Source organism: Mesoplodon bidens, assembly GCF_964165515.1.
Source record: "Mesoplodon bidens genome assembly, chromosome: 13".
NCBI lineage: Eukaryota > Metazoa > Chordata > Mammalia > Artiodactyla > Ziphiidae > Mesoplodon > Mesoplodon bidens.
This window is the reverse complement of record NC_138169.1, coordinates 17,392,340-17,417,294: the sequence shown is the minus strand read 5'-3', so window position 1 is coordinate 17,417,294 and position 24,955 is coordinate 17,392,340. Positions and strand designations below refer to the sequence as shown.

Sequence of the window (24,955 nt, the reverse complement as noted above, 5' to 3'; positions counted from 1 at the left end):
CACACACTGGGATTTCCTCCAGGGCAAAAACCTTGTTATCACTTCCTCAGGAAAGCCTCTCCTGATCTCCCCAGAGAGTAGTCCAGGCCTCCTTATCCTACCCCACCAAAGGTCCCTGCATTTTTCCTTAAAAGCAGGATCACAGTTTGTAATCACATATGGATGTGATTATCTCGACCAGTGTGAAAGCTCCAGGGAGGCAGGAAGTGAGGCAGACCCTGCTAGATGCTTACGCAACCAATATCCAGTCTCCTTTCCGTATAGAACTTGACCTTGTTTGGTGTAGCAGCAAATCCAGCTACATCACTATATGCCCCAGTCTCCCTTTCAGTTAAAGGTGGAAGAGGCTGGGTGCCTAATGGGAACTCAGTACACATCGAGGGCAGGGAGATTCACCCAGTTCTGGGCACGCAGCTGGTACTCAGGAAACGCGTGTGCCATCTAACCAGGCTGGAGAAGCAGAGATCCCCCCACGGCTGCCTTTCTCTTGGAAATATTTTTATTGGTTCTGAGATAACAGGGCTGAGGCGAGGGGGGACGGGCACAGAGTTAAGGAGGGCGGCGAGAGGCTCTGCCCCGGGGGGCAGACATGCTGTGTGGGGCGCCCCCAGCCAGCAGCGGCTGGGTCTATGGCACTCGGCGCCCGGCCTGACTTCCGCCGGCCTGGCGCGGTGGCCTCCTCCTCGGCGGGCGCCCCCCTTTCCAGTTGCAGGAGTCGTGAGTCTTTCACAGTGCGGAGGGGCGGGGGTCCGGGGTGGGCACCTCCCCGGGGTGCAGGCAGGCCCCATCCGCCAGTACGTCCCGGGCTCTGGGCGGCGGCGGCGGCGGCGGCGGCGGCGGGATGAGGCGAGCTCCGGCTCCTCCTCTCCCCGCCCGTGGAGCTTGGCAGTCCTGGAGGGGCCCTGGCGGCCTCAGCGGGACATCATCCGGACAAACTCTGCGGTGGGGTGCACAGGAGGGGGTGGGGAGAAAGCAGCAGTCAGGGCCCAGGACGCTGCCTCCAAACCGCCCTCGGATCGGTGGCCCCGTGTCTGTTGCCGCGGCCCCTGACTGATGCTGGTCCCCACCGTCCACCCAGGATCTTCTTTTTTTTTTTTTTTGCCCGCGCCACACGGCATGCGGGATCTTAGTTCCCCCACCAGGGATCCAACCGCGCCCCCTGCAGTGGGAGCGCGGAATCCTAACCACTGGACGGCCAGAGAATTTCCCCCATCCAGCATCCTCCAATCCACCTTCTACACAGCAGCTAGCAGGAGCTTTCTATCTGCGTATCTGACCCCTCTTAAACCTCTCATGGTCCCCACTGGATAACGTGCTGGATCCTGACACGACCCCAGGGCCTCCCTGTTCTGGCCCCAGCTGACATCTCCAGCCTCACCTGTCACCACTCACCTCCAGCCACTAAGCTCTGACTCCACAGAGCTCCCTGTCAGCGCCTCAGGGGCAACCAACACACGCCCCTCCTGTTCACCTCTCAGCTTTCCTGCAGCCTATCCCTGCTCCCTTCTCTTTTAACTAGACTTCATTTTTTAGACCAGTTTTAGGTTCACAGCAAAATCGAGCAGAAGGTACAGATTTCCCATACGCTCCCTGCCTGCCATACACACGCACGGTCTCCTCCATCGTCAACATCCTCCAGCAGAGCAGGACGTTGGTTACAGTCAATAAAGCTACGCTGACACGTCATTATCACCCCAAGTCCACGGTTACATTAGGATTCATCCTCCGTATTGGACATTCTGTGGGTTTGGACGAATGTATAATGACATGTATCCCTATTGTACTATCATACAGAATAGTTTTATTGCCCTAAAAATTCTCTGTGTTCCCTGTCTTCATCCCTCCCTCTCCTCACAACCCCTGGCAACCACTGATCTTTTCACCGTCTCCACAGTTTTGTCTTTTTCAGAATGTCATATCGTTGGAATCACAAAGTATGTAGCCTTTTCAGACTGGCTGCTTTCACTTACTACGCATTTAAGGTTCTTCCATGTCTTTTTATCACTTGAGAGCTCTTTTTTTTTTTTTTTTTGAGGTACATGGGCCTCTCACTGTTGTGGCCTCTCCCGCTGCGGAGCACAGGCTCTGGACGCGCAGGCCCAGCGGCCATGGCTCCCGGGCCCAGCGGCTCCGCGGCATGTGGGATCTTCCCGGACCGGGGCACGAACCCGTGTCCCCTGCATCGGCAGGCGGACTCTCAACCACTGCGCCACCAGGGAAGCCCCTATAGCTCATTTCTTTTCAACGCTGAGTAATATTCCATTGTCTGGATATACCATAGTTAATTTATCCATTCACCCACTGAAGGACGTCTTGGTTGCTTCCAAGTTTTGGCAATTATGAGTAAAGCTACTATAAACAACAAATCCGTTTGCAGTTTTCTGTGTAGATATAAGTTTTCAATTCCTTTGGGTAAATATCTCTTCCTTCTTTTTCACCTGCTGGCTCCTACTCATCTCTTAGGGCTCTACTTACTTATAGCCTCCTCCAGGAAGTCTTCCCTAATCCCCCCTCCCAGCTTGGCAAAGGTGCCACCACTGTGCCCCACAGCCTACTGTACTTCCCCCAAACAGCATGGACTATACTGCTGGCTTCGGCTTTCCTTGCTGGTCTTGGGCTCCTCAAGGCAGGGATCAGGTCTCGGCACACACTAGGTGTACAACACACGCTGATAGAATGAATGGGGGATGCTGGGCTTTCAGGGAAGAGCCAGCATCTGTAGGAGTCACTACCTGGACATGGGGTGACCTGAAATGTTCAGCTCTCGTGGTAGCAAAGCCTTCTCTCCATTGCCACACTCTCTTTGACCTTGAAGACCAGCTACTCCCCAGAAAAGGCCTCCCAGCCTTTGTGTTCTGGACATATTCACAGTCTTGCTCGTGTTTATCTTGCCTTTCTGCTCAGAATGCACGTTCCTGGAGTGCAGAATCAATGTTTTGCTGTTTGTTTGTTGTTTTTCCTGTATCCCATGGTGCCTCGGACGGTGTCATGTACAGTGTAATGTATGTAGTGGTTGAGATTCCAGGCCTGAGTTTATGACCCAGCTCTGCCTCTTACCAGTTAGCAAGTTATATTACTTCTCTGAGCCTCAGTTTCCTCATCTATAACATGAGGTAATAATGTGCAGTCCTTAGAGTCATCATGAAAATTAAATGAGATAATATGTGTAAAGCTACTTAGTACAGTGACTGGTATACAATAAGTGTACAGTTATAAATGATCACTATTATGATTATTATTGGTTATTTTAAAAACACTTTTACTGAGCATTCATTACGTGTCCGGTACTGAGTTCTGTGGGAATGACAGAGATAAAGAAAGCGGAGTTCCTCCTCTCCAAAAGTTCAGAGTCAAGCAGAGATATAACTAGCATTTAGGGGCCAGTGTGAAGAATGAGGGTGAGCCTGAGGTGTTGTGAAAGCCCAGAAAAGAGGAAGTTCAATCTGGGGAATGAGGAAAGCAGTGTTTGAGGGAGTGGCCCCACTGCTGGGTCTTGAAGGATGAATAGAATTTAGGACCAGCGAAGAATAGGACAAAAGGCATCCTGACAAAAAGAACAACATATTCAAATGACAGCTTAGGAGGTTCATGGACCACCTGTGGCTTTAAGGTGGAGTGTGAGTGAAGGAATGGTAGGAGCTGTGGCCAGAGAGGTGAGCCGTGAAGAGATTTTAGGGGGCCTGAGTGTCAGGTTGAGGAATGTGGTATTCAGAAAATACCTACATGGATGGATGCAGGAGTAGGTGGACAGATAGATGGAGAGAGATGGATGGGGGCAGATGGACACAGGGATGGATGGATGAATGAGTACATGGATAGAGATGGGAAAATGACTGTACAGACTGATGGACAGATCATTGGAAGTATGGGTAGAAATATAGGCAGATGAGTAGAGATATACAAATGTATGAATGAATGTTGAGAAGTAGAGATGCATGGATAGATGGAGAGAGGTACATGGGTAGATGGATGCATGGATGAATGCATGGGTGAATGTAGAGAAGAATGAATAGGTGCATGGATGGATAGGTAAGGCCATAGATAAATGGTTCTATGGATAACTGTTAACACATGGGTGAGTGGGTAAATAGGCACCTGGACAGATAAAGAGATAGATGGATGAAAAGATGGAAAGATAGATATGGAAAGATGGACAGATGGTTGGATGGGTGTAGGGATGGAAGGCAGATTAGAGGGGTGGCAGGATGGAAGGGTAGGGGGATGGAAAGTTGGAGTGCATTGATGATTGCATCATGGATACACACGTGGAGGGCTCTATGGATGCCCACTACTACCCTGGTTTCTCTTCCATTCTCAAAACCACTTCCACCTACCTTCAAAGTCCACTCGTCCATCCCCATTGAGGTCCACATCTCGGATAATTTCCTCTATGTCTCGGTGTCCCACCTGATGACCCAGGAGTTTCCTCATGGCCTCTCGTAACTCACTGGTACTTATCTCCCCATCACCATTGGTGTCAAACTAGAGAGGGCAGGAAGGAGGGAGGAGTAGCTACAACATGAAGACTGTTGGAAGCAGATCCCGAGGTTGAGCCCCTTCTCCAGCACCACTGTCCCGCCTTCCCCGGATCCCTTCTCTGTCCAAGCTCCTTCCCCTGGTCTGGGATCCAGAGCTCACGTTTCCGTCCCGGGTTGGAATTCTAACAAGCTCCCCACCGCTGCCTGTCCACTGCCCATCACTCACCTCTCGGAAGGCATCTCGCAGTTCCTTTACTCCAATCATATCTGCTGTCTCCGCCAGGAGTTTAGGTCCCATTAGCTCCACAAAGTCATCAAAATCCACATGGCCACCCACTGGGGACAGAGGAACAGACTGGATCATCCATCTAACCCCTGCCCATCTGGGACTTCCCTGGCAGTCGAGTGGTTAAGACTCTGCACTTCCACTGCAGGGGGCACGGGTTCGATCCCTGGTCGGGGAACTAAGATCCCGCATGCCACGTGGCGCAGCCAATAAATAAATACATATAGATTTAAAAAAATTAAAATTTAACCACTGCCCATCTCCAACTAGGCAACCGAGGGAACTGCCAACCCTCCTTGACCTGCCCAGCTCCAGGCCCAGGGTATAAGCAAAGGCCAAATGAGGACACAGAGGTGACCATGGATGGGGGGTTGTCACAGAATGGCTCAGGCGAGTGGCTGGAGTTTGACTAAAGGAACAAGTCAGGAAGTTGACAGGGGTAGATACGGAGGGGAGAAAGAGACAGGCAAAGAATTTCAGAGAAGGAGAGACAGAGACACACATGCAGAAAAGCAGAGAGAGAAGCAGAAGCCGTGGGCACCTGGCCCACCTGCCCCCGCCTTTCCCTCGTTGTGCAAATAGAACTCACCTTCCAAGTGGCCCTCAGTGGGGAGAAATACAGGGGACCTGCCCCCTGGGGCCTGCTCACAGCACTTTCAGCCAGTGACTGAGTTTGGGGGATAAATACCCAGCCCGAGAGGTAAGGGCTGGGGACAACTCCGAGGTGGGCCTGCTACACCAGCTTCCCGAGCTCCCGGCAGAACTAGACTCCATCACCCGCAGTGGCAGCTGCTCCAGTGCCTCGTGCCTTGGCTCCTGTTTCCGCCCTCTCATCTCCCTACCCCCTACCGATGCCGTCCTGCCCCTACGGAGTAAACTACCGCACTCAAAGCCCTATCTCCCGGTCTGCTCCTGGGAGAATGAAAATGAAGACAGAGAAAAACATAATAATGGCATCCTCTGTTCACCTCTTACTGTGTGCCAGGTATTTGGCTGTTTTAAATACGTCCAAAAAAGAAAAACAGACTCTCAGATACAGAAACAAACTAGTGGTCACCAGTGGGGAGAGGGAAGTGGGAGGAGGGGTGAGATAGGGACGGGGGATTAAGGGATGCCAACTACTATGTATAAAATAAATAAGCTACAAGAATAGAGTATACAGCACAGGGAATAGGGCCAATATTTTGTAATAACTTTAAATAGAGTAAAATATATAAAAATTTTTGAATCACTGTGTTGTACACCTGAAACTAATATAATATTGTAAATCAAGAATACTTCAATAAAAATAAAAAAGAAATTTCCAGGGCTTCCCTGGTGGCGCAGTGGTTGAAAGTCTGCCTGCCAATGCAGGGGACACGGGTTCGTGCCCCGGTCCGGGAGGATCCCACATGCCGCGGAGCAGCTGGGCCCGTGAGCCATGGCCGCTGGGCCTGCGCGTCCGGAGCCTGTGCTCCGCAATGGGAGAGGCCACAACAGTGAGAGGCCCTCGTACGGCAAAAAAAAAGAGAAACTTCCAGAATAGGCAAACCTGCTTAGACAGAAAGTAGATTAGTGGTTGCCTAGGGCTGGGGAGGGACTTGGGGGTAATGGCAAAGTGATACAGGGTTTCTTTTGGGGGCCATGAAAATATTCTGAAATTGATTGTGGTGATGGCTGCACAACTTTAAATACACTAGAAGCCACTGAAGTGCATGCTTTAAGTGAGTCAATTGTATGGTTTATGAATTATATCTCAGTAAAGCTGTTACCAAAAATAAAAATAAAAAATAAATGAATAAACCACGAAAAAATAATAAAGAAATAAACGTGCCCCCAACTGACTTCCTGTGCTCTATTCCACCCCTCATTTTACAGGTGAGCAAACAGAGGCACAGAGAGAGTAGTTTGCCCCAGGTCACAGAGCTGGGAAGAGGTGGGCCGAGAACTTGAACCCAGGAGGAGGACAGCAAGGGCGAGGCTGGGGAGGGAAGGAGGTACCCGCTGGAGGAACTCACGGTTCATGTTGATCTGCTGAGACAGCTCGATAAGCTCCATCTCGGTGGGCATGTAGCCCATGGTGCGCATGCAGTTGCCCAGGTCCCTGCAGTTGATGTAGCCGTCCTTGTCTTTGTCAAACTCTCTGAAGGCCTCGCGGAGCTCTGGGGAAGCAAAGGAAGTGGGGGAGGGTTGGTTGTGGACTGGGGTGGGGGGGTGAGGGGATGACCTGCAGAGTCTCTGGGGCAGAGGCAGCCCGAGGGCCTGCTGACTCTTGCATTCCTCCAACGCCTGGCTCCACAGAGGATGCCTGGCTCTGCACCAGGCCCCGTTTGCAGGAGGCCGAGATACCTCTGCCTCTCTTCCCACCCACCTCCCTCTCCTTATCTTTCTGGATGGTTGAGCAACCCTCTCCCCTAAGGGGCCAGTTCTTACCTTCAATCTCCTCTGGCCGCAGTGACCTGTCCTGAAACAAAAGAACATGTCCTATTAGCAGCTGCAAGGGGCCCAGAAGTCATACAGTGCCCAGCTGAGGGCCGTCCCAGTGGCAGCAGGCACTGGGCGGGAGGTGATGGGGCAGCAGCGGAGGCGTGCCTGGACCAGGGCCTGGAGGGGAAAGGATGCAGCCCCACCTGTCCCACAGACATGGGAGATGCCCTCTCCAGCCTGGGTACAGAACCTCTGGGCCCCCAGCCCCTTATTCCAGACACAAGAATGTGTCAGCGAACAGGGCTGGTCTGGAGGCCAAAACCTGTAAATAAAGCGGGGTTAGCGGGAGGTCACAACAGAAAGAAGAGGGCTCTACCCAAAGAAACCAGGAAGAGCAGTGGAGAAGAGGCCTGCAAAGCAATGGGAGAAGCGAGGGGCTGGGGGGGAAGTGGGGGCCCAGACAGGCACCCAAGAGGGAGGAACAGGAGGCGGAGGAAGAGCTGAGGGAGCGGAGGCAGGATGAGGCTGTGCCCTGCTTCCTGGGCACCGCCCCACCTTCTCCAGTTGGACCCCCATCCTATACCTCGCCCTGTCACAGGACACAGCATAGGACCCTGGGGGCTGCCAGTGCCTCTGGCGGCTGCCAGGGTCCAAAGCGCACGTCTGCGGCCTCAAACAGTGTCCAGGTCTCCTTGGGGAGTCAAGGAAGCCCTGGGACGAGGCATCTGAACAGATGGCAGAGAAGTCTCCAAAGAGCAGGCCCAGAGGAAGCAGGGGGGCAGGCTCCGGCTGGTGAGGCGTCAGTCGCCCCAGGCCTGCCCAGGAGGGAGACAGACCGGCATGAAATGGATGCGGTGCCCAGATGGACATGCTTAGCAGGCTTCAAAACTGGTCCACGGGGCTCATCCTCTCCATATGTCACAGCTCTCTGCCTTTGGGCAGGGAGAACACGGGGCAGGGTGTGTCCGCCCTGAGGAAGTGCACACCAGGTGTGGGCACACCGATCGCAAACACAGACACACGGGTGTGCCACAGCGAGCGGGCCACAGCGAGCGTGAGGCATCTCAGCTGTGCACACAGGCTGCTCTAGCCAATAGGGCCAGGGCGGGTGAGAGGCTGCTGCCCACCTGCTCCAAACTGGCCCCAGGGCAAGGGACCCCAGTGCTGGAAAATCTGAGAATCTTCTAGAAAGGGGCTGCTGAGCAACATTTTGTGGGACCACCAGCTGCGCAGGAAGGACCCGGCTCTCAGAAGTGGCCGTACGTGCGTGGTAGGACAGTGCTGACAGCGTACGTGAGCCTGGAACGAGTAGGCTGCAGGCTACCAGGTCCTGCTAGCGGCATTTTTAGCTGAAGGTAGGACTCACCTCAAGGTGTCTGTTTCTTTGAAATGACTGTGAGGACTTCCACTTTAAAAACCTGTCACTGTGCACAGGGAGGGGTTGTCACGCCCTGTAATACCTACCTAATCCTACCTCTATCACCCACTAGCTGCTCCGAGTCAGACTGGGATCTTGGGTGACCAAAAAGAATGTCTTTTACAATGCCCGGTACCCCCAGTAAGTGAAAGTGTCAGCGACTATATGCGTGCATTCACACGTGCAGAGTATGCTCACTGGGACAAGTGACACAACCCTTCCCACCCTGCAGGCCTCAAGTAGCCTCTCACATCTCCAGGACCCAGCTCTGCAGCCCCCACCCTACTTCTTATAAACCCAGAGCCAGGGAACAAAAAAGCTGGGTACCCCCTTGGCAGTGTGCCCGTGGCCGGAGCTGGTCCAACTGAGTCCTGCTGGCTGGTCCCTGAATCATACACTCCTCAGGGCAGAGCAGCGGGAGGATGTGTAGTAGAGCCGGGGATGCCCACCGATGGGGCAGAGAAACCATGAGCACTGATTTGGGGGGTCAGGTGGGAATGGAGCCCACCACACCCCTCACTCCTCAACTTAAGCAGTCGGGGGACGAGCCTGGCCTCTAGAGTCAGACGGACTCAAGGGCAAAGCCCAGATCTGCTGCTTCCTAGATGTAGGACCTTAGGCAGGTTCCTTCAACTGTGTGCGCCACAGTCTCCTCATCTGTAAAATGGGTTAATACCAGTACTCACCTTACACGGCCTTTGTAAGCATCTGTGAGGCAAGATGTGTAAAGTGTTTAACAGGTGGCATTTAAACCTACTGATGTTTGAATCTATAACATCACTGTTAATACCCTCCTCTCTGTGACTGTTCAGATACGCATGGGAGGCCATCCAAAGCAGTGGCCACATGTGACTATTTAAGTTGGAATTGGAATCAAAGAAAATTAATAATTCACTTCCTCAGTTGCACTAGCCACATTTCAAGGGCTCGGTGGCCACATGTGGCTAGTGGCTACTGTAGAGGGAGGGCAGCGCAGATTGGGCAGTGTTTCCACAGTAAGTTCTACTGGATGGTGCTGCATATTCAGTACTGTTGTTCAGAGCACAGGAGGTCTTTGAGTCAGTATCCCTGAATCTGAATCCCACCTCTATCACCCACCAGATGTTACCTTGAGCATGTTACCTCTCCAACTCAGTTTCCTCATCTGTAAAATGGGGAGGATAATAGTACCTACCTCTTGGGGTTGCTCTGAGGCTTAGGGGAGGTGATGAGCCAACGCACTTAGCACAGTGCCTGGCACATAGTAAGTGCTCAAAAAAACCCAAAAACTCCAAGCAATATTAGCTGCTATTATTTCTTGCTGGTGGATGTGGACTCACCAGGGCTTTGCAGCCATCAGTGGGAAACTTTGGGGGTCAGATTCACAAGTGGCGGGTTTGAGGTGTATCCGTTGGGGGACGCGCACTGCTGAGTACAGAGCCCCCTCTTCTTCCCAGCACCTCCTTCCTCACGCCCTGTGAAGCCAAGTCGAGCGCGGCTCCACCGGGGCCAACTTACGTACAGGCTGCCTGTTCTCCGCGAAGCCCTTACGCAGGAAAATGCAGGCCGGGCCCAGCAGGTTGTGCATGACGGCGCAGTTCTGGGCCAGCATCAGGAGCGGTCCGGGGAGCTCGCCGCTGGCCGCCAGCCCTTCCTCACTCGTCTGCACCACCGTATAGCTGGTCTCCTCCTGGCGCATCTTCAGCCAGCACCAAGCAAATACAAAAGAAAGGCAGGGCATCACCTCCCTGCCCAGCTGGTCCTCCTGGCCCCAGCCTGGCTCCTGGTCCTAGAAGGGGCCCTTCTCAAGAGCAGACCTTGCGAGGCAAACAGCAGGGTGCAGAGAGCCCTCAGGATGCTCTGGGGCAGGCATCAAACTGGTCCAACAGGTGGAGTCCCCGATCCTCGGCCAAAATGGATGCTCCAGGGAGAGGTGGGTCTGATACCCTCTGTGTGGCCCAAGTGCAGACACAAACACACATACACACACACGTGCACAGAACCACACACTTGTGTGCATGCAGAAGCTCAGAGAGAGAAGCAGGCAGAGGGAGGCTTCTGTTCATTCAGGGAATAATGTCCTTTCCCAAGATGCTCCCAATGTCCCAGCGCAATTCCCGGGGCTAAGCTCCCCGGTCAGACTGACCTCTGACCCTACCCCCACTGGAACCCACTGGAAGGCAGTGAGGACCATCAGAACTGGTGACACAAAGAGCAGGCTCAGCTAGTCTGCAAGACAGGAGGTTGCAGACACAGGTGCCACAGTGAACAGAAATGAAGCAGGCAGGTGTCAGAGGCAGGGCCTGGGGCAAAATGGATGCTGTGTGTCCCCTTTGAAGGGACAACATTACGTAACTCCAGCCCTGTGTTGCCAGATCTTCTGATTTAAAGCACCAGGTGGGCTAAAGAAAGCACATCTATGGGTCAGATTCCACCTAGTGTGTGGCCTCGAGACTAGACGCTCTCTACCACCAGCAATTCTCCTCGTCCCTCCCGCCTTCACTGGCTCCCTGCCCAGCCCAGTCTGCAGGGCCTCTAGAGGCTGAGGCAGGGGCCCTCTCTGCTGGCCGAATATAGCTGTGCTCCCAGGCCACGGCCAGCCCACCCTCTTCCCTGATGTTTCCCATGCAGCTATAAAAAGTCAACACTGCCCACAGACCGTCCCCTTAGGGCAACAGCGGCATCCAGACACAGTATTCTCTTCCACCCCAGCATCCCGGCCAGGATGCCCAGCATCCCCCCCAGAATCCAGGTCAGGGCAGTCTGCCTTCGGCCCTGAGCTTGATGCCTCCCCGCCGGCGTGGGGATTTGGAGCCAAACCTTCCAAGGAAAGAGAGAGTGGTGGAAACTTAGAGGGCTGTCTTTGTCCAAGAACACCAGAGCTGCATGCCCTGCCCGTCCATCCTGCTGCACCTGCTTTCTAACAGTTTCCTCCAGCTCAAGGAAGGCCACGTCCAGAAGAAGGTCCCACGACCTAACAGGTAGCCTGTCCTCCTAGGCGGACAAGCAGGGCAACCTCCCCCATCTCACCCTGTCCTCGTGGTCCTCCTCCCCGGAGCCCCACACTGTGGAGCTATAGTCTAGACTCTCTTCCAACTTCCTAAGCCTCTTCCAGGACTAGAGATGAAGGAGCAATATTCTGGCCCCTCAAAGGGAAAGCAGCAACTCAGACCTGAGGTGCAGGACCTCAGTCCAAGGCCTGAGTCCAGTGAGTGCAAAAAAGGGTCACCCTAGGTAATCTTAGAACTTGAGGGGTGTCAGACATGACCAGGGTCCATTCTGGTTTGATGACCAGGAGAGGTTCAGAGCCTCGGCCACACTCACATAGGCTTCGGGGACCTGGCTAGAGCCAGGGCAGGACCAGAGAGACCTTCCTGACAGAGGGAGCCCAGGAGCCGACCATGGCTTAACCCCAGGAAACAATCTCAGGAGATGTTTGTAGAGAATCAGCCTTTTCATTTGTGGCTGAGTCTCACTCAGTTGGCTTGGATGAGCACGCCCAGAAGCAGGCAGCAGGCAGCACAGAATTCCGAGAGGAGCTTGAGTATAACTGGCTTTGGACTCAAACAGTCTTGGGGACAAATTCTGGCTTGCCGCTTGCTTGCTATGTGACCTTCGGCAGGTCACTTGACCTCTCTGGGCTCTGGTTTCCTTCTCTGTCCAATGGGTATGATCAGGGCAACTCAGAGGATTCGGTGAGAGGTAAATGGGCTATTGCATGGTGCCTAGAGCATCGTAAGAGCTGACTGTGTAGAGTTGCCATGGTGATGACAACGATGATGACAACGATGATGACAATGATGATGATGATGCGACTTAAGAGATGCTGGATGCCAGAAGGCATTTACTTCTGGCTGCAAAAGAAGTGGGAGAATATTTGCCAATCAGGAAAGAAGTGAGAAGGACAGAGAAACATTTGCTCCCACGAAGGAGGAACCAGTGATGGCTGGGAAATTTCCACTGCGTCTCTTGATCTTAACCCTGCCTGGCACCAAGTTGCCCCAGGACGCTTCTGTTCTTCCCTGGCCAGTGATGGTACCTGACAGCCCAGTCCTGCCCTGCTCAGAGCCTGCAGGAGGCCTCCTCCTTCCATTACCAATTCCCAGCTACTACTTAGGAAGCCAAGTGGGCAGCGGCCCACAGGCTGACAATGTTTCCTGGCACCGAGGGGACGTCTCCTGAGTGTGGCAGGGCAACAGAAGGGGCTGGCACGACTCATGACCTAACAGCTCTCTAACAGTACAAGCTCGCCAAGCACGTGCTCCCTCTCACTGAAGGTATTCAAGGAGAAGTTGACTGAGGAAGCACTTGGTGAGGTGGACGAGAGCACTGCCCAGTGAGTGGGAATTTGGACTAAGATGACCTGTAAGGTCAGGTTCGTGAATCTATGAATAACATCTCTGACAGCAGGAAAAAGAGAGAGGCAGCCTCTCACAGAGGCAAAAATAAAAACAAAATACCAGATTGGGATTGACATATGTATACTAATATGTATAAAATAGATAACTAATAAGAACCTGCTGTATAAAAAAATAAATAAATAAAATTCAAAAAAGAAACCCCAAAAAACAAAAAATACCAGCTCTGGATTTACACAGACCAGGGTTTACATCTCAGCTCTGCTTCTGGTTGGCTGTGGGATCGTAGGAACGCTCTTATCTCTGAGTCCAGCTCCTTTCTCTAGAAAATAGCCAAGAGAACTACTTGGTGGAAAAGAGCAAATGAGATAACAGGTGTTGGAGGTCTTGCAGATATTCAGGAAGAAGCAATGATTACTATTACAAAAAAACATGAAACTGAATGCAATACGTTTTATGATCTTTAGCCCTACTCCATGGATGCAAAACCTCTCCTATTTCCCTTTTTATTTCCATCCCCCTTCTCAGAAAACCCAGAGTGGAAAAATTATGATTATGATGCTAATAACACTAGCTAACATTTACTGAGTACTGTATTCCAGGCAGCGTTCCCAGCTCTTCCTTTAGCCCCCAAAATCACCTTTGGAGGTAGATGTTAGTATTTCCACTTGATGGACAAAGGAACTGAGACCCAGACGGGTCAAGTAACTTATCCAAGGTCACATGGCTAGAAAGAGGAGACCTGAGAAGTCTGACTCTTAAGCACTCTGCTGTATAAGGGAAGATGGGTTGGGTAGGACAGACGGACAATACCTGTTCTTGAGTTCACCTCTTTAAACTCTGGACAGAACCCAGGGAAAGGGCCTTTGCCCTGTGGTCCTCTAAACTAATTCAGATCCGTTTCTGCTTCTCTGCAACAGTGTGGAGGCCACCTCTGATGCAAAAGACTCTCCTTTAAGATGACAGATGATTGGGGGGTGTGTGCACAGAAGAAACAGTCAACCCTCAGAAGGATCCAAGGAACAGTGAAGATTAAAAGGAATTTGATGTGAGCAGCTTAGCTAAGTGAGGAAGATGATGAGCAGAAAAGGCTGAAATGTCCTAAATTGAGAGGCTGTCAAACTAACAGAGGAGGTAGAATGGGGCTGGGGGTAGAGGAACCATTAGCTAACCTGAGACCTTGGGTAAGTTACTTACCCTGAGTGGCAATCAAGTTCCTCGTCTGGTAAATAAAATAATTTGGAGGAAAACATCCCTCACATTACTTCTTCCTTTAAGTAATATCTATGAGTTTCTTCTATGGCCTGACTACAGGGGGCTAGAAATACAGGCAGAGCCCACTTAAAGCAAGACCCTACAGATGTAAGCCCACGTTTGCAGGAAAGATGCTTTGGAGGTGATTATGTGCTTTCCAAAAAGGATTCTTGCAAAAGGATATTATCATGGTGTATAAGCAATACATCCACTACAGAAAGCAACTTACAGATGCCTTTGCTGTACACTCTGTTTCTCGACGGAAACAACCCTGGGGCCCCAAACCAGTCTGGTCCTAGCTGTGAGTCTCTGACCTGACTCAAGAATTATCAAGGGTGGAAGGGGACACCTGGCTTGGTTCCTCTCAGGAACAAGGCGATCTACTTCAAAACCCACAACTCTGAAGGCTTAGAGACCACCAGAGAGGCTCAGAGACCCTCAAAGGAGCTGAATGAGCCCCCATCCTACTGCCGGGAAGGAACCAGCAGCAGCAGGGTCAAAGCCCAGCTCAACCCTCTTCTGATCCTGTTGGCTCCAAGGGGGTCTGTCCACTCACATCCTAAAGATCCACGCTTTTCATGGAGCTACGTGGTTTTTTTCCTAAATCTTGCACAAATTCCCAAACACAGCGCCCCATGCAGCTTTAAGTCCCAACTTCAGCTCAGAGCCTGGGACACAGAAAAATGTGATAGGAGGGAATCTGGAGGGAGAAACAGGGAAGCAGCTCTAGACAGAACCCATGGGAAGGGTAGCAAGCTTCAGATGCCCACCCTCTCTGCCCCCAACTTCTGGGGCAGAGGGCAAGATGCCCCAATCCCCCGCCCCAAGTCTTAGGAACTCCAGAAACATACCTTCCTTGAGAGATTTCTCAGTGGAGACTTGACACAGTTGCCCATCCTAAGCTGAGGCAGCCCCTCTCAGGACCCCCGGGTCCATGAAGGAGGCTCCTGGGGGCTAAGAGACCTTAGTCTGGGTCCCCACCAACCCTAGCCTCCCTCTGCCTGCGCCGTTCTTCCTCCAAGACCGATCTGAGTCCTCTCTCTTGCGCGCGTGCTCTCTCACTTGTCTGCCTGCTCCTGTTCCCAGATTTTTTTTTTTTTTTTTGGTAGATTGTGTGTGTGTTCATGTGTGTGGGTTTAACTTTCTGGACACTTTCTTAAGGAGATGAAGGCAGGAGGGGAGAGTGCAGGCATAGAGGAAATTGCCCGGAGAGCTGATGGCAAAGGGCAGCCTAGCTGGAGAAGGCTGCCGGATCATCTACATCAGATTACAGCTGAGTCCTCTCCCCGGTCCATTCCCCTTCCCTCGGCCCCTCCTCTCTGGCTGTCAAATCTGCAGGGAGATTTCCTCGGGGAGGGGAGCCCAGAATGGCAGCTGCAGCTGGGAATTAGGCCAGCAGACCCAGAAGGGGAAGCAGGCTAGTTTGGGCCCCCAAAGCCAGGGTGCCTCCCAGCTTCCAACCTTATGTGTGCATTCTCTCTCTCTCACACACACACACACACACACACACACACACACAGAGAGGTGCTCAGGGACAAACTCGCATCTCAATCACCGCTGCCATGACAGCTGGATTGAGAGCAGGCAGCTCCAGCGAGGCCCTGGGAGATCTTGTGACGAGTCTCCATCACGCTCCATTTTTCACACTTGCCTCCTCACCGAAACGGGATGAGGCTCCAGGGCTGGAAGCACAGCTGAGCCGACGCAGCTCCTTCGGCTCCCTTCACTGTGCGCGCTCTCTCCAACCCAAGGGAAATCAAGAGCCGGCCCTGAGGGGGTCCTGATGGAGGCAGTGCTGGCACGGTGGGCGGCCGTGAGCGAGCGAGGGCGACAGACCTCCTAATCCTCTGCCTGATCCCCATAGAGGATCTTTCACCGGTTTCCTTCGGGGTGCAGAGAGGCCGCCCTTTACAAAGCCGTCTTCAAGGTCCCATGAATGAAACTTTTTAGGTAACTGGCACGTCCTCGTCCCTCCAGCTTCCAGCTTTGATGTGAATTCATCTCAAGCCTCAGATGTCACCTCTGTGACCTACAGCCCCAGCCAGATGACCCAGGAGAGGAAGTGTCCCCGTTTCCCTGCACCCGGCTTTTCCCAGCAGGGGGCACCAGAGATAGGCTGGGAAGCCGAGCTTTTCCCAGGCCCTGAAGCAAAACCATTTACACGCACGGCTGAGAGTTTCAGTCCAGAGGGGCTCCTCTCGCAGGAATTTTTGTACAGTTTTGGGTGGCTGGTCAGAGCTCCCGTTAGGGGGAGATGGATGGGGACGCTGCCCAGAAGGTGCCACAGGCCAGCTCCCAGGGAGCTGGGGAGGGAAGTCCCTGGATAGCTTTTGAGGACCGTGCCGCTGACGACGATGCAATGGTTTATTTTAGTCGGGGGAGTTGCTCAGCAGCCTGGTTCCGGCCTCTGGAGGCCAGAAGGAGAAGCCTGGGTGGGGCTGGGGGTGCGCTGTTGACACTTAAAGGGCAGGAAAGGGGGTGAAGATGCTGCTGGGGAGCTGGTATGGGGAGAGCCAACAAAAATGCCTTCTTCAAAGACCTGTTCCTCCGAAACAGAGCGTGATGGCAGGGTCGTGGGAAGAGCAACGGACTCAGATGGATGGGAAGGATCTGGAGGTCTGGGGTTGAGTCCTGGCCCCGCGGCTCCTGAGTGCTCACATGGCAGCCCTCAGTTCCCTCGCCTGGTGATACGGTGCGTGTGGGGAAAGTGCGTGGCACAGGACAGGTACTGGATAAGGAATTATTAAAGCGGAAGAAGGAAGTATCATTTGTCCCATGTGCTTGGCTCTGGGAAAGTTGTGGAAACAAGATACACATGGTCCCTGCTTTCAGGGAGCTCACATTCTGGCAGGCGGGCAGGAGATATTAAAGGGCTATCAACATACTTAATCTCAGTTCAGGTAAATGCTATGAAGGAGAAACACAAACACTCTAAGAATGTGAGACAGGGGTCTGACTTAGTGTGGAAGGATCAGGAAAGACTTGTAGACAAAATGTAGAACACTGACCATCTGCAGACTCTTTTGAAAAGCTAGGTCTCACTGCGGACCCCAGAGGGGAGATGAGTTAGGCTCCAGGTACAAATCCAATTCATATGAACTAAACGGGTGGATACATGAAAAGTCAGCACAGTGTGAAGCAGGGGTTCTGAATGGTGGCTGCAGACTAGAATCACTAGGGACCTTCCCCAGAGATGCTGATGGAGTAGGTGTAGGTGAGCCCCTGGAGTTGTTTAATACTCCAGGTAATTCTAACCTGCAGCCAGTGTTGAGAACCACTGATCTAGAGGTAAAGAGCCCAGCATACAGAGTCGGACAGACCTGCGTTCAAATCTTGCCCACCTGCCTACCAACCATGTGACCTTGAGGACTTCTTAATCTTTCTGAGCCTCAGTTTCTGTATTTCTAAAGTGGGTACTCTAATAACCCTTCCTTCATAGGAGGAGTTAATGAGATAATACATGCAAAGGGCTTGGCACAGTTCCAGGCACATAGAAGGTGCCCCTTCCCCTGCCCGGTGGCGACGTTGGTCCTAAAGGGCCCAGCAGGGCCTCCATTCACTCAGCAGGGCACCCACAGGCTCAGACCTGGTGACTCCTGCCCCCCACAGGCCAGTTCAGAGCACAGCACCCATCTGTCGACCTTGGGATAGGCCTCTGTCCTTAGAGACAAGGAGACAGGAGACAGCAAAACCAGGCCCTTGTGGAAAAGTCCATGCACTTGGAAGAAATCCCATCCTTCTTTAGCGAAGAGGGTGCTGACACCAGCTTGAGGCTTAAGGGCAGCCAGGGATTCAGGATTCCAACCCCGAGCTTGCTTAATCTATTTTAGGTTGAACAGATGGGGTGTGTGGTGGTTCTGTGTGACGGGAGTCACTACTGATCTTGAGGAGGCAGATGGCTTGACCTTTGGCAGAAAATTTCACAGAGGGCTGAATGGTGGGGGCTTCCCTAAGGAGTGAAGCACATCCCACGGCCCCGCCTCCCCACCCCTATGCACCGTGGCAGCAGCCCCTGGGCCTCCAGAAGCCATGCTTAGAGTTCTGGAATGGAATAATAGGATCAGAGGGATGAGAAGGATAAACCCATTGCTGATGATTCCTGATTAGGAGGGAGGCTGGCTCTGGGCCCTGATCAGTCCTATCACCAGCATTTGAACTTGGATGGCAGCCCAGTGTTAAGACACTTGGGGAAAGCTGGGTCGTAACCTGAGAAGTGCTTTGTGGATGCTTCTGACAAATAGGAAACACGCTCCTGTGACTTTCCACTGGCCAGCATGGTGTGGCACTGGCAGGTTGTTTGGAGACAGACACACCACATCACAGTCCTGCCTTTTACTTACACTGTGACCTTTGGACAAGCCACTTCCCCTTTCTTGAGCCTGTTTTCTCGTCTCTAAAATGGGGCAAGATAATGCTAAGTTTCACAGGTTGCTATGAAGATAACATAATGAGAAGATACTTTGTCCATTGTTTACTGGGCTCTAGACAGAGGTTGAAAGTGCCAATGCTGCATCTGCAAAACCTACGAACTGACACCTATCATCTACGATTGATCTCAACCACAAACTGACCTTCTCTTCCCCTTCCCCAGGACCCAGAGAAAGGCCACAGGGACTCCCAGCCCTCTCAGAGAGCAGTAGGGAGTGACTTGGCTGGGCAGGAGTAAGTAATATTCACAAGCCATCATTCTAGGCACACAGGCCTAGTGCACTTGAATCCGTTAGGATCCAAACCGTACGGTCCCTCTCCCTCATCTAAGCTATAGGAACCAAGAAACTGAAGTGCAGAGCCTGGAGATTCATTCATTCACGCATTAAATACCTTGACCCTCTTACGTACAAAGCAGTTTGGGAATTGGGCTAGCCTACTCAAATCAGAAGAGATGTCTCTATAGTTAAAGAAAGGGGAAGGATGGGACAGAGCTATGGGTTTTTTCCTCTTTGCCTCGTCTACAAGAGGTGTTTCTTCCCAAACTTAGGGGAAGGAACAGAAAGACTATTCTTAAAATAGTTTTCCAAGACCCAGTGCCAAGAGTTGCCCCCAAGTCATGCCTGTCCTGAGTTAATTTTTGATACCACATCTTCTCTCTAGGCAGCTGGGTGGCTTGTCCTTAGCTGGCCACAAAGAGGGTACTAGAGGAGGTCCTTTGTCATTCAGCTCCTTTTTTTGTTTTTTTTTTAATTTATTTAATTTATTTATTTTGGCTGCATTGGGTCTTCACTGCTGCACGCAGGCTTTCCCTAGGTGCAGCGAGCGGGGGCTACTCTTCGTTGCGGTGCGCAGGCTTCTCATTGAGGTGGCCTTTCTTTGTTGCGGAGCATGGGCTCTAGGCACGCGGGCTTCAGTAGTTGTGGCATGTGGGCTCAGCAGTTGTGGCGCATGGGCTTAGTTGCTCCGCGGCATGTGGGATCCTCCTGGACCAGGGCTCGAACCCGTGTCCCCTGCATTGGCAGGCGGGTTCTTAACCACTGCGCCACCAGGGAAGTCCCTCAGCTCCTTCTTTTAATGGCCTTCCTCACTGGGCTCAGAGACAGCTTTCAAACTACCTGACGCAGGCCCTCGTTCTGACAATTACTCTATTAATAATAGTATTAATGAAGCCTGAGCCCTTTTCCAGCACTCACTTTGAGCCAGCCCATTTGACATCCTTAATCTTGTATAACCCTCATAAGAGCTCTGCAAGGTAGTTTTTTGTCAATCTCATTTCTGGATGAAGAAACCCAGACCAGAGAGAGAAAATAACAGGCTCAAGGTCCCAGCAACAGAAAGTAACATTGCTGGGATTGGAACCTACAGCTCTAACTCCTAAACTACCATTCCATGCCTTAGCCTCAAAACCACACCATCTCCCTGCAGGCAGTAAGGATGCTCTGTTAGGTCACTGGAAGAACCCTAATTCCTGTTCCCCCTAATGAAGGAGTCCATCTTGGTACCTTCAGTGTCACTTTGGCCCCTGGCCCTCCCTGGCTCTATCACAAATGGAAAGAAGTTCTGACACAGTCCTTGGTAGTTAATCAACAACAACAAAAATAATAATAACTAACATCCATAGACCCTTGCTCTGGGCCAAGCTCTGTGCATATCTCCATATCCCCTTTAATTCCCCCCGAAAACCCATTAAGATACTATGATTATCCCTATTTTGCAGATAAAGAAACATAGGCTTACTGAGGTCAAACGATTCACTGAAGGTTAAAAAAAACAAAAAAAAGGAACTTGGGAGACATGAAAAATATACTTCCCCAGGGCTATATTTTGCCCAAAGCAGATCCTATCTGAAAGGTTCTATATTCAGAATCTCATTTCCCTTCTCTTGGTCCTGACCCTGTCTCTAAGGACAGAAATCTCAATGCAAAGAGAAGGGATGGAAAGCCTAATTCTTGCAGGAGGCTGGAGACTCTGACACAAAGTCCCAGGCCGGGTTTTGTTACTGTTACCGTTGCTGGAGCAGATGCCTTGGAGCCGTCAGCAGGAAGGCCAGACGGGATGTGCCCAGCTTTAAAGAGAAAGCCTGCAGCTCCAGGGACAAGAGCTTCCAGAGGGAGGTAGTAAATATTTGATGGGACCTTCCAGTTCTTCCTGACTCAGGTGACCCTGGTGACATTTCAGAACATGGAACTGGAAAACAGCCTTCATTTTATGACTGAGGAAGTAGAAGAAGAAAAGCACATGAGCTGAAATGCTCTGAGCTCACAAAGGGCCCAGGCAGGCAACTTCTGCAAGACTGGAAAGAAAGGGCACTTTTTCCAGAAACGAAGTCAGATCACCAGCAAACTAAATAACCAGAAAGTGTGTGATCCTGGGCCAATGACCTACCCTTCCAAACTGCTAGATGGTAAGCTCCAAAATAGCCAGAACCCCGGCTATCCTGTCCACTTTCGTCTCCATAGTGCCCAGCAAATGCCTGGGCAAAGTAGGTGATCAAAATATATTGGATAAATGGATGAATAGTTGTCACCAATTCAACGGCACAGTATCCCTTTTGCAATCCAGACCACTCCTGCCCTAACACCTGACACCCCCTCCCTAATACCGAAGCCACTGCAGTCAACTCTTCAACATATCACTGCACTAACTTTCACAGCTCTGCATCTAAACCTCTACTCTGGAGAACCGTTTCCCGGTAACTTGGCTAACGAGGGCTCCTGGCAGGAACAAAGCCACACTGCTGCCCTATCACGCCACCACAGCAGCCCCGTGCAACCCGAGTCTACGTGCAGCTGCCTTCGTGTCAGCTGCCTTCATGCCTCCACCGGCATCAGCCACTGCAGAGTAGTATTTTGAAAAGGAATGTGCAGATCTGAAGCAAAACACGCACGGCCTCCTTGGAGTTCTGATCCAGCATGGCAAGCCAGGAGCTTGAAACGGCTTCTTTACGCTACATCCTAGCACAGAAACGCACAGGCCCCACCTTCGCCCACACAGCACGCGACACTCTGATCAGACCTGTGTTACACCCCTCCTCGGCTGCTGCAGAACTGTGTCCATGCTGTGCCAACGAGTTTGACTTAATTATGGACTCAGAACTAGAGGAAATCCTGGCTTTGCTCAGGAGTTCACAGGTTCCTTTCTGCTGAGCCTCTCTCCCCAGCAGCACAGCCCCTAACTGTAGACCTGGATTATGACCACGGGGCCATTTTTAAAGGGCAGATGCCCAGCTGCTTGGGGCTCTTAAGAGAAAAGAAACAAAACGAGTCATTCATGACCCCTTAGTGACCTTTCTGACCCTAGAGTACTCACTAACTCAGACTAGGGGTCTCTGAGTGTTATTCCATGTCCCACAACTCGACAACTGCCCACTACCGTCTTAATGGCATCCCTAGATGACAATCTCCTTAAAATACCCCCAAAGTTCCAGTTTGAGCCATAGCTCTGTGCATCCCTCCATGCCTACCCAGACACTTCGCTTTTCTCATATTTTTAGCTCTCCTAACTTTTCCCAGGCCTTTGGGGCCACCACAGGCAATGGCTAGGGTCCCTCATCCCCAAGCAAGGCTGTGTACCCCGAGGTCCCCACTCTTGATCCCCAGACTCCATGCCCATTGCTCTCTTGGGTCGCTCATTGGCCGTCTTGGCCAGAGGCCGGAGGAGTGGGTTTGGTGCCACCTGCTCGGAGCACCCCTCCTTGACCCCTGCAAATTTCCAGGCGGTTTGTGGAGGTCGCTCCCGTCCAGGACTGGCCCATTCCGGCAAGTGGAGGGAGGCTAGGCGGTGGGACCTCGCCCTGAAGATGCCCGAAGCGTGGACAGCTCACAGGGTGCTGAATCAGGCACGGGGGAGGAGGCGCGCGGGCTAGGGCGCCAGGCGGCGGGAGGACCAGAGGAGCGTGACCCGGGGACCCGCGGGCAGCGGGAGGAGGGCTGTGGGCGCGCAGCCGCGGCAGGGTCCCGAGCGCCTCTCCAGGGAGCGGGCGGGAGGCGCGGCCCTTACCTGGCCGAAGGCGGAGCTGAGCATGGGGCGCAGCTGGTGGAGGAACGGGTCTGCCTCGGACGCGGCGGCTGGAGCTGAGTCCCCGCGACCCGGGGCTCGCAGAGAGCCCCGGAGGCCGAGCGCCGGGGACAGCCCCCGTTCCTCCCCATCCCGCCCGCGGGCCGGCGGCAGCGGCGACGGCGGCGAAGGTCGGGACGCCGCGGCCGGCGGCGCCTCCCGGGGCCTGCAGTGCGCCTGGGGGAGCCCGCGCCGGCTCCCCCGCGCGCCCTCCTCTCGCGGCGCCGGCCGGCACAGGGGCCTCCGCAAACTGGGGTCCCCGGACGGCGGCGGCGTGCCCGGGCAGGGGCCGGGCAGCCGGCGGCTGGACAGCACTGGCTCCCGGGCAGGGCCGTGGCGGGGAGCCCGGCTGCCCCCGCTCGCCGCCGCCTTCAGCAGCGACGTCTTGGACTCGCTTTTAGCGATGTGCGAGCTCATCGCAGCGGGGCCCGCGCTCGCATGGCCCGGCGGGGGCGGCGCGGTGCGGCGCGGCGCTGGGCCCCCGGCGGGCAGAGAGCGGGGCGCCCGGCGGGAGCCGAGCCCGAGGACGCGCTGGAGGCGGGCGCCGTCCCCCGGCCGCTTAAATGCGGCCCCGTCGCCGCCGCCCATGTGACAGCGCAGCCTCTACGCCTGGAGCCCCGAGCTCCCCGGCGGCTGGCGGTGCGAATCTGGGGGGGCCGCCGGCTGTCCCAGAAGAGCCCACCCCCGGCTCCCCGGCGGCCCAGGTACCGCCGCGCCCCGCCCCTTGCCCCGCCCCGCGCTCGAGGAGCCCCGCTTCCCGGCGGCCCCTGGCGGCTGAGGGGACGCTGCGGTGCGTAGCCGGGAGCGCCGGGAGCGCGAGAGAAGGGGCTAGGCGAAGGGCCCCATAAATACCCAGACCTTGGTGGCGCCGGCAGTCCCCCTTAAAGACATGCCCGGAGGTTTCCAAATGACCCAGAACCGCCGGAACGTCCAGAAATGCTGGCAGGGTGCACTGTCCACGGGGTACAACTTTGGAAACGATGACGAGAGAGGTGAAGGAAGTAAACTCAAGACCCAAGGAGGATGAAAGCACGCTATTCATGACACCACCACTACAAAGCCCAGAGCCAGAACGGCGTGGAAGGACACTGCTGGAAGGAGAGGCTCCACTCTATGGGGGCTTCACCCACTCCCAGTACCCTAGAGTGGGACCAGGATGACCCTGGGTGAAGCAGCTACAGGATGTTCAGTTCTCAGAACAGAAGCCAGGTGGTATCCGCTTAACCTGGGCTTTGCAGGGTCTGGTGATGCTCAAGTCTCAGGTAGGACCCATTTGCTGCCCCTCCAGCTCTTGTCCCCCCTCTCACCCTCTTGCCCTTCTAGATGTTAAAGAAATTCCTGCTCTTGGTAGGCAGCCAGGAAGTCACACAGGCCTGGTTTGAATCTCAAACCCCAGCTCTGCCACTTACCATCTGGGTAACTTGGGCAGGTGTCATCAGCCTCTCTGAACCTTGTTTTCCTCTTCTGTAAAATGCAGATAATAATCATAACTAACTTCTCGGTGACATCCGATGACACCATCACATAAAAGGCCTAGTCTAGTGTTTGCAACAGGGCCGCACGTGCAGTTAAGCTAGTTCCCTTCCCTCTGCGCCTATGAGGCCCCATCCCCTACTCTTGTTTAGTAATCGGATACTGGAGATTTGAAGGAGTGGGGTGTGAACCTCCCAGGCTCTCCCTGTTCTGGTCTCTGGCCCTGATGCCATCCATGCAGGAGAACAGGGCAAGTCTGGTCACCGCTTCACCTCAATAGAAGGATAGATGGACAGATGCTACACTTCACTCATGCCAGGGCTTCATCCTTCTCTGCACTTTCTGCATATGCAGACATATCATTCCATATGCAAGGAATTAAGAAAAACGGGATGGGTGGGAAAAACAACTGCCCAGAGGCCAAAGCGAACAAGGGAAGTTCCTCTTGTTCTCCAGCAACTGTTCCCCAGCTCACCTACTCTCAGGGGCTGAATTGCCACATCAAAGCCTAGGAGTTTAGGAACTCCCAGGTTCCTAAAGCACAAATACTGAGGCCGGCTGGGGTGCAGTAACCCCATGGCCTCATTGCCATGTCCATTCTCTCGGAGTCTGAGGTCAATCAGTGTCTTACCTGTTCCAGCCCTGAGAATAATCAGTGTTGGGCAGGATTAACAACAAATGTACATTCTGGATAAATCACAGGAGATAAAGGACCTTATCCGAATCCCCCAGGAGCTTTTTTTTTTTTTTTCCCCAGGAGCTTTTGAAAGCAGTGGGCTGAAGGGTATTCTAGATCCCCGCTGTGCCCCTCTTGGTG

General features: G+C 53.2%; 1 protein-coding gene across 4 annotated transcripts; it reads right to left on the bottom strand.

Annotated features, from left to right (window-relative positions):
* Positions 1–699: 699 nt before the first annotated feature.
* CABP1 (calcium binding protein 1) lies at positions 700–23,253 on the bottom strand (the record flags this gene model as incomplete). 4 transcript variants are annotated; one of them, XM_081252777.1, is made up of 7 exons in its annotated part: positions 700–937; positions 4,335–4,482; positions 4,705–4,814; positions 6,762–6,905; positions 7,177–7,207; positions 10,089–10,265; positions 22,609–23,253. In XM_081252777.1, the coding sequence occupies 7 exons, from the start codon at positions 23,251–23,253 to the stop codon at positions 912–914; spliced, it is 1,281 nt and encodes a 426-aa protein (XP_081108903.1). In that variant the 3' UTR covers positions 700–911. The 4 variants fall into 4 exon arrangements, with proteins under 4 accessions (XP_081108903.1, XP_081108905.1, XP_081108904.1 ...); XM_081252779.1 differs by lacking the exon at positions 22,609–23,253 and adding an exon at positions 15,030–15,074; XM_081252778.1 differs by lacking the exon at positions 10,089–10,265.
* Positions 23,254–24,955: the final 1,702 nt, after the last annotated feature.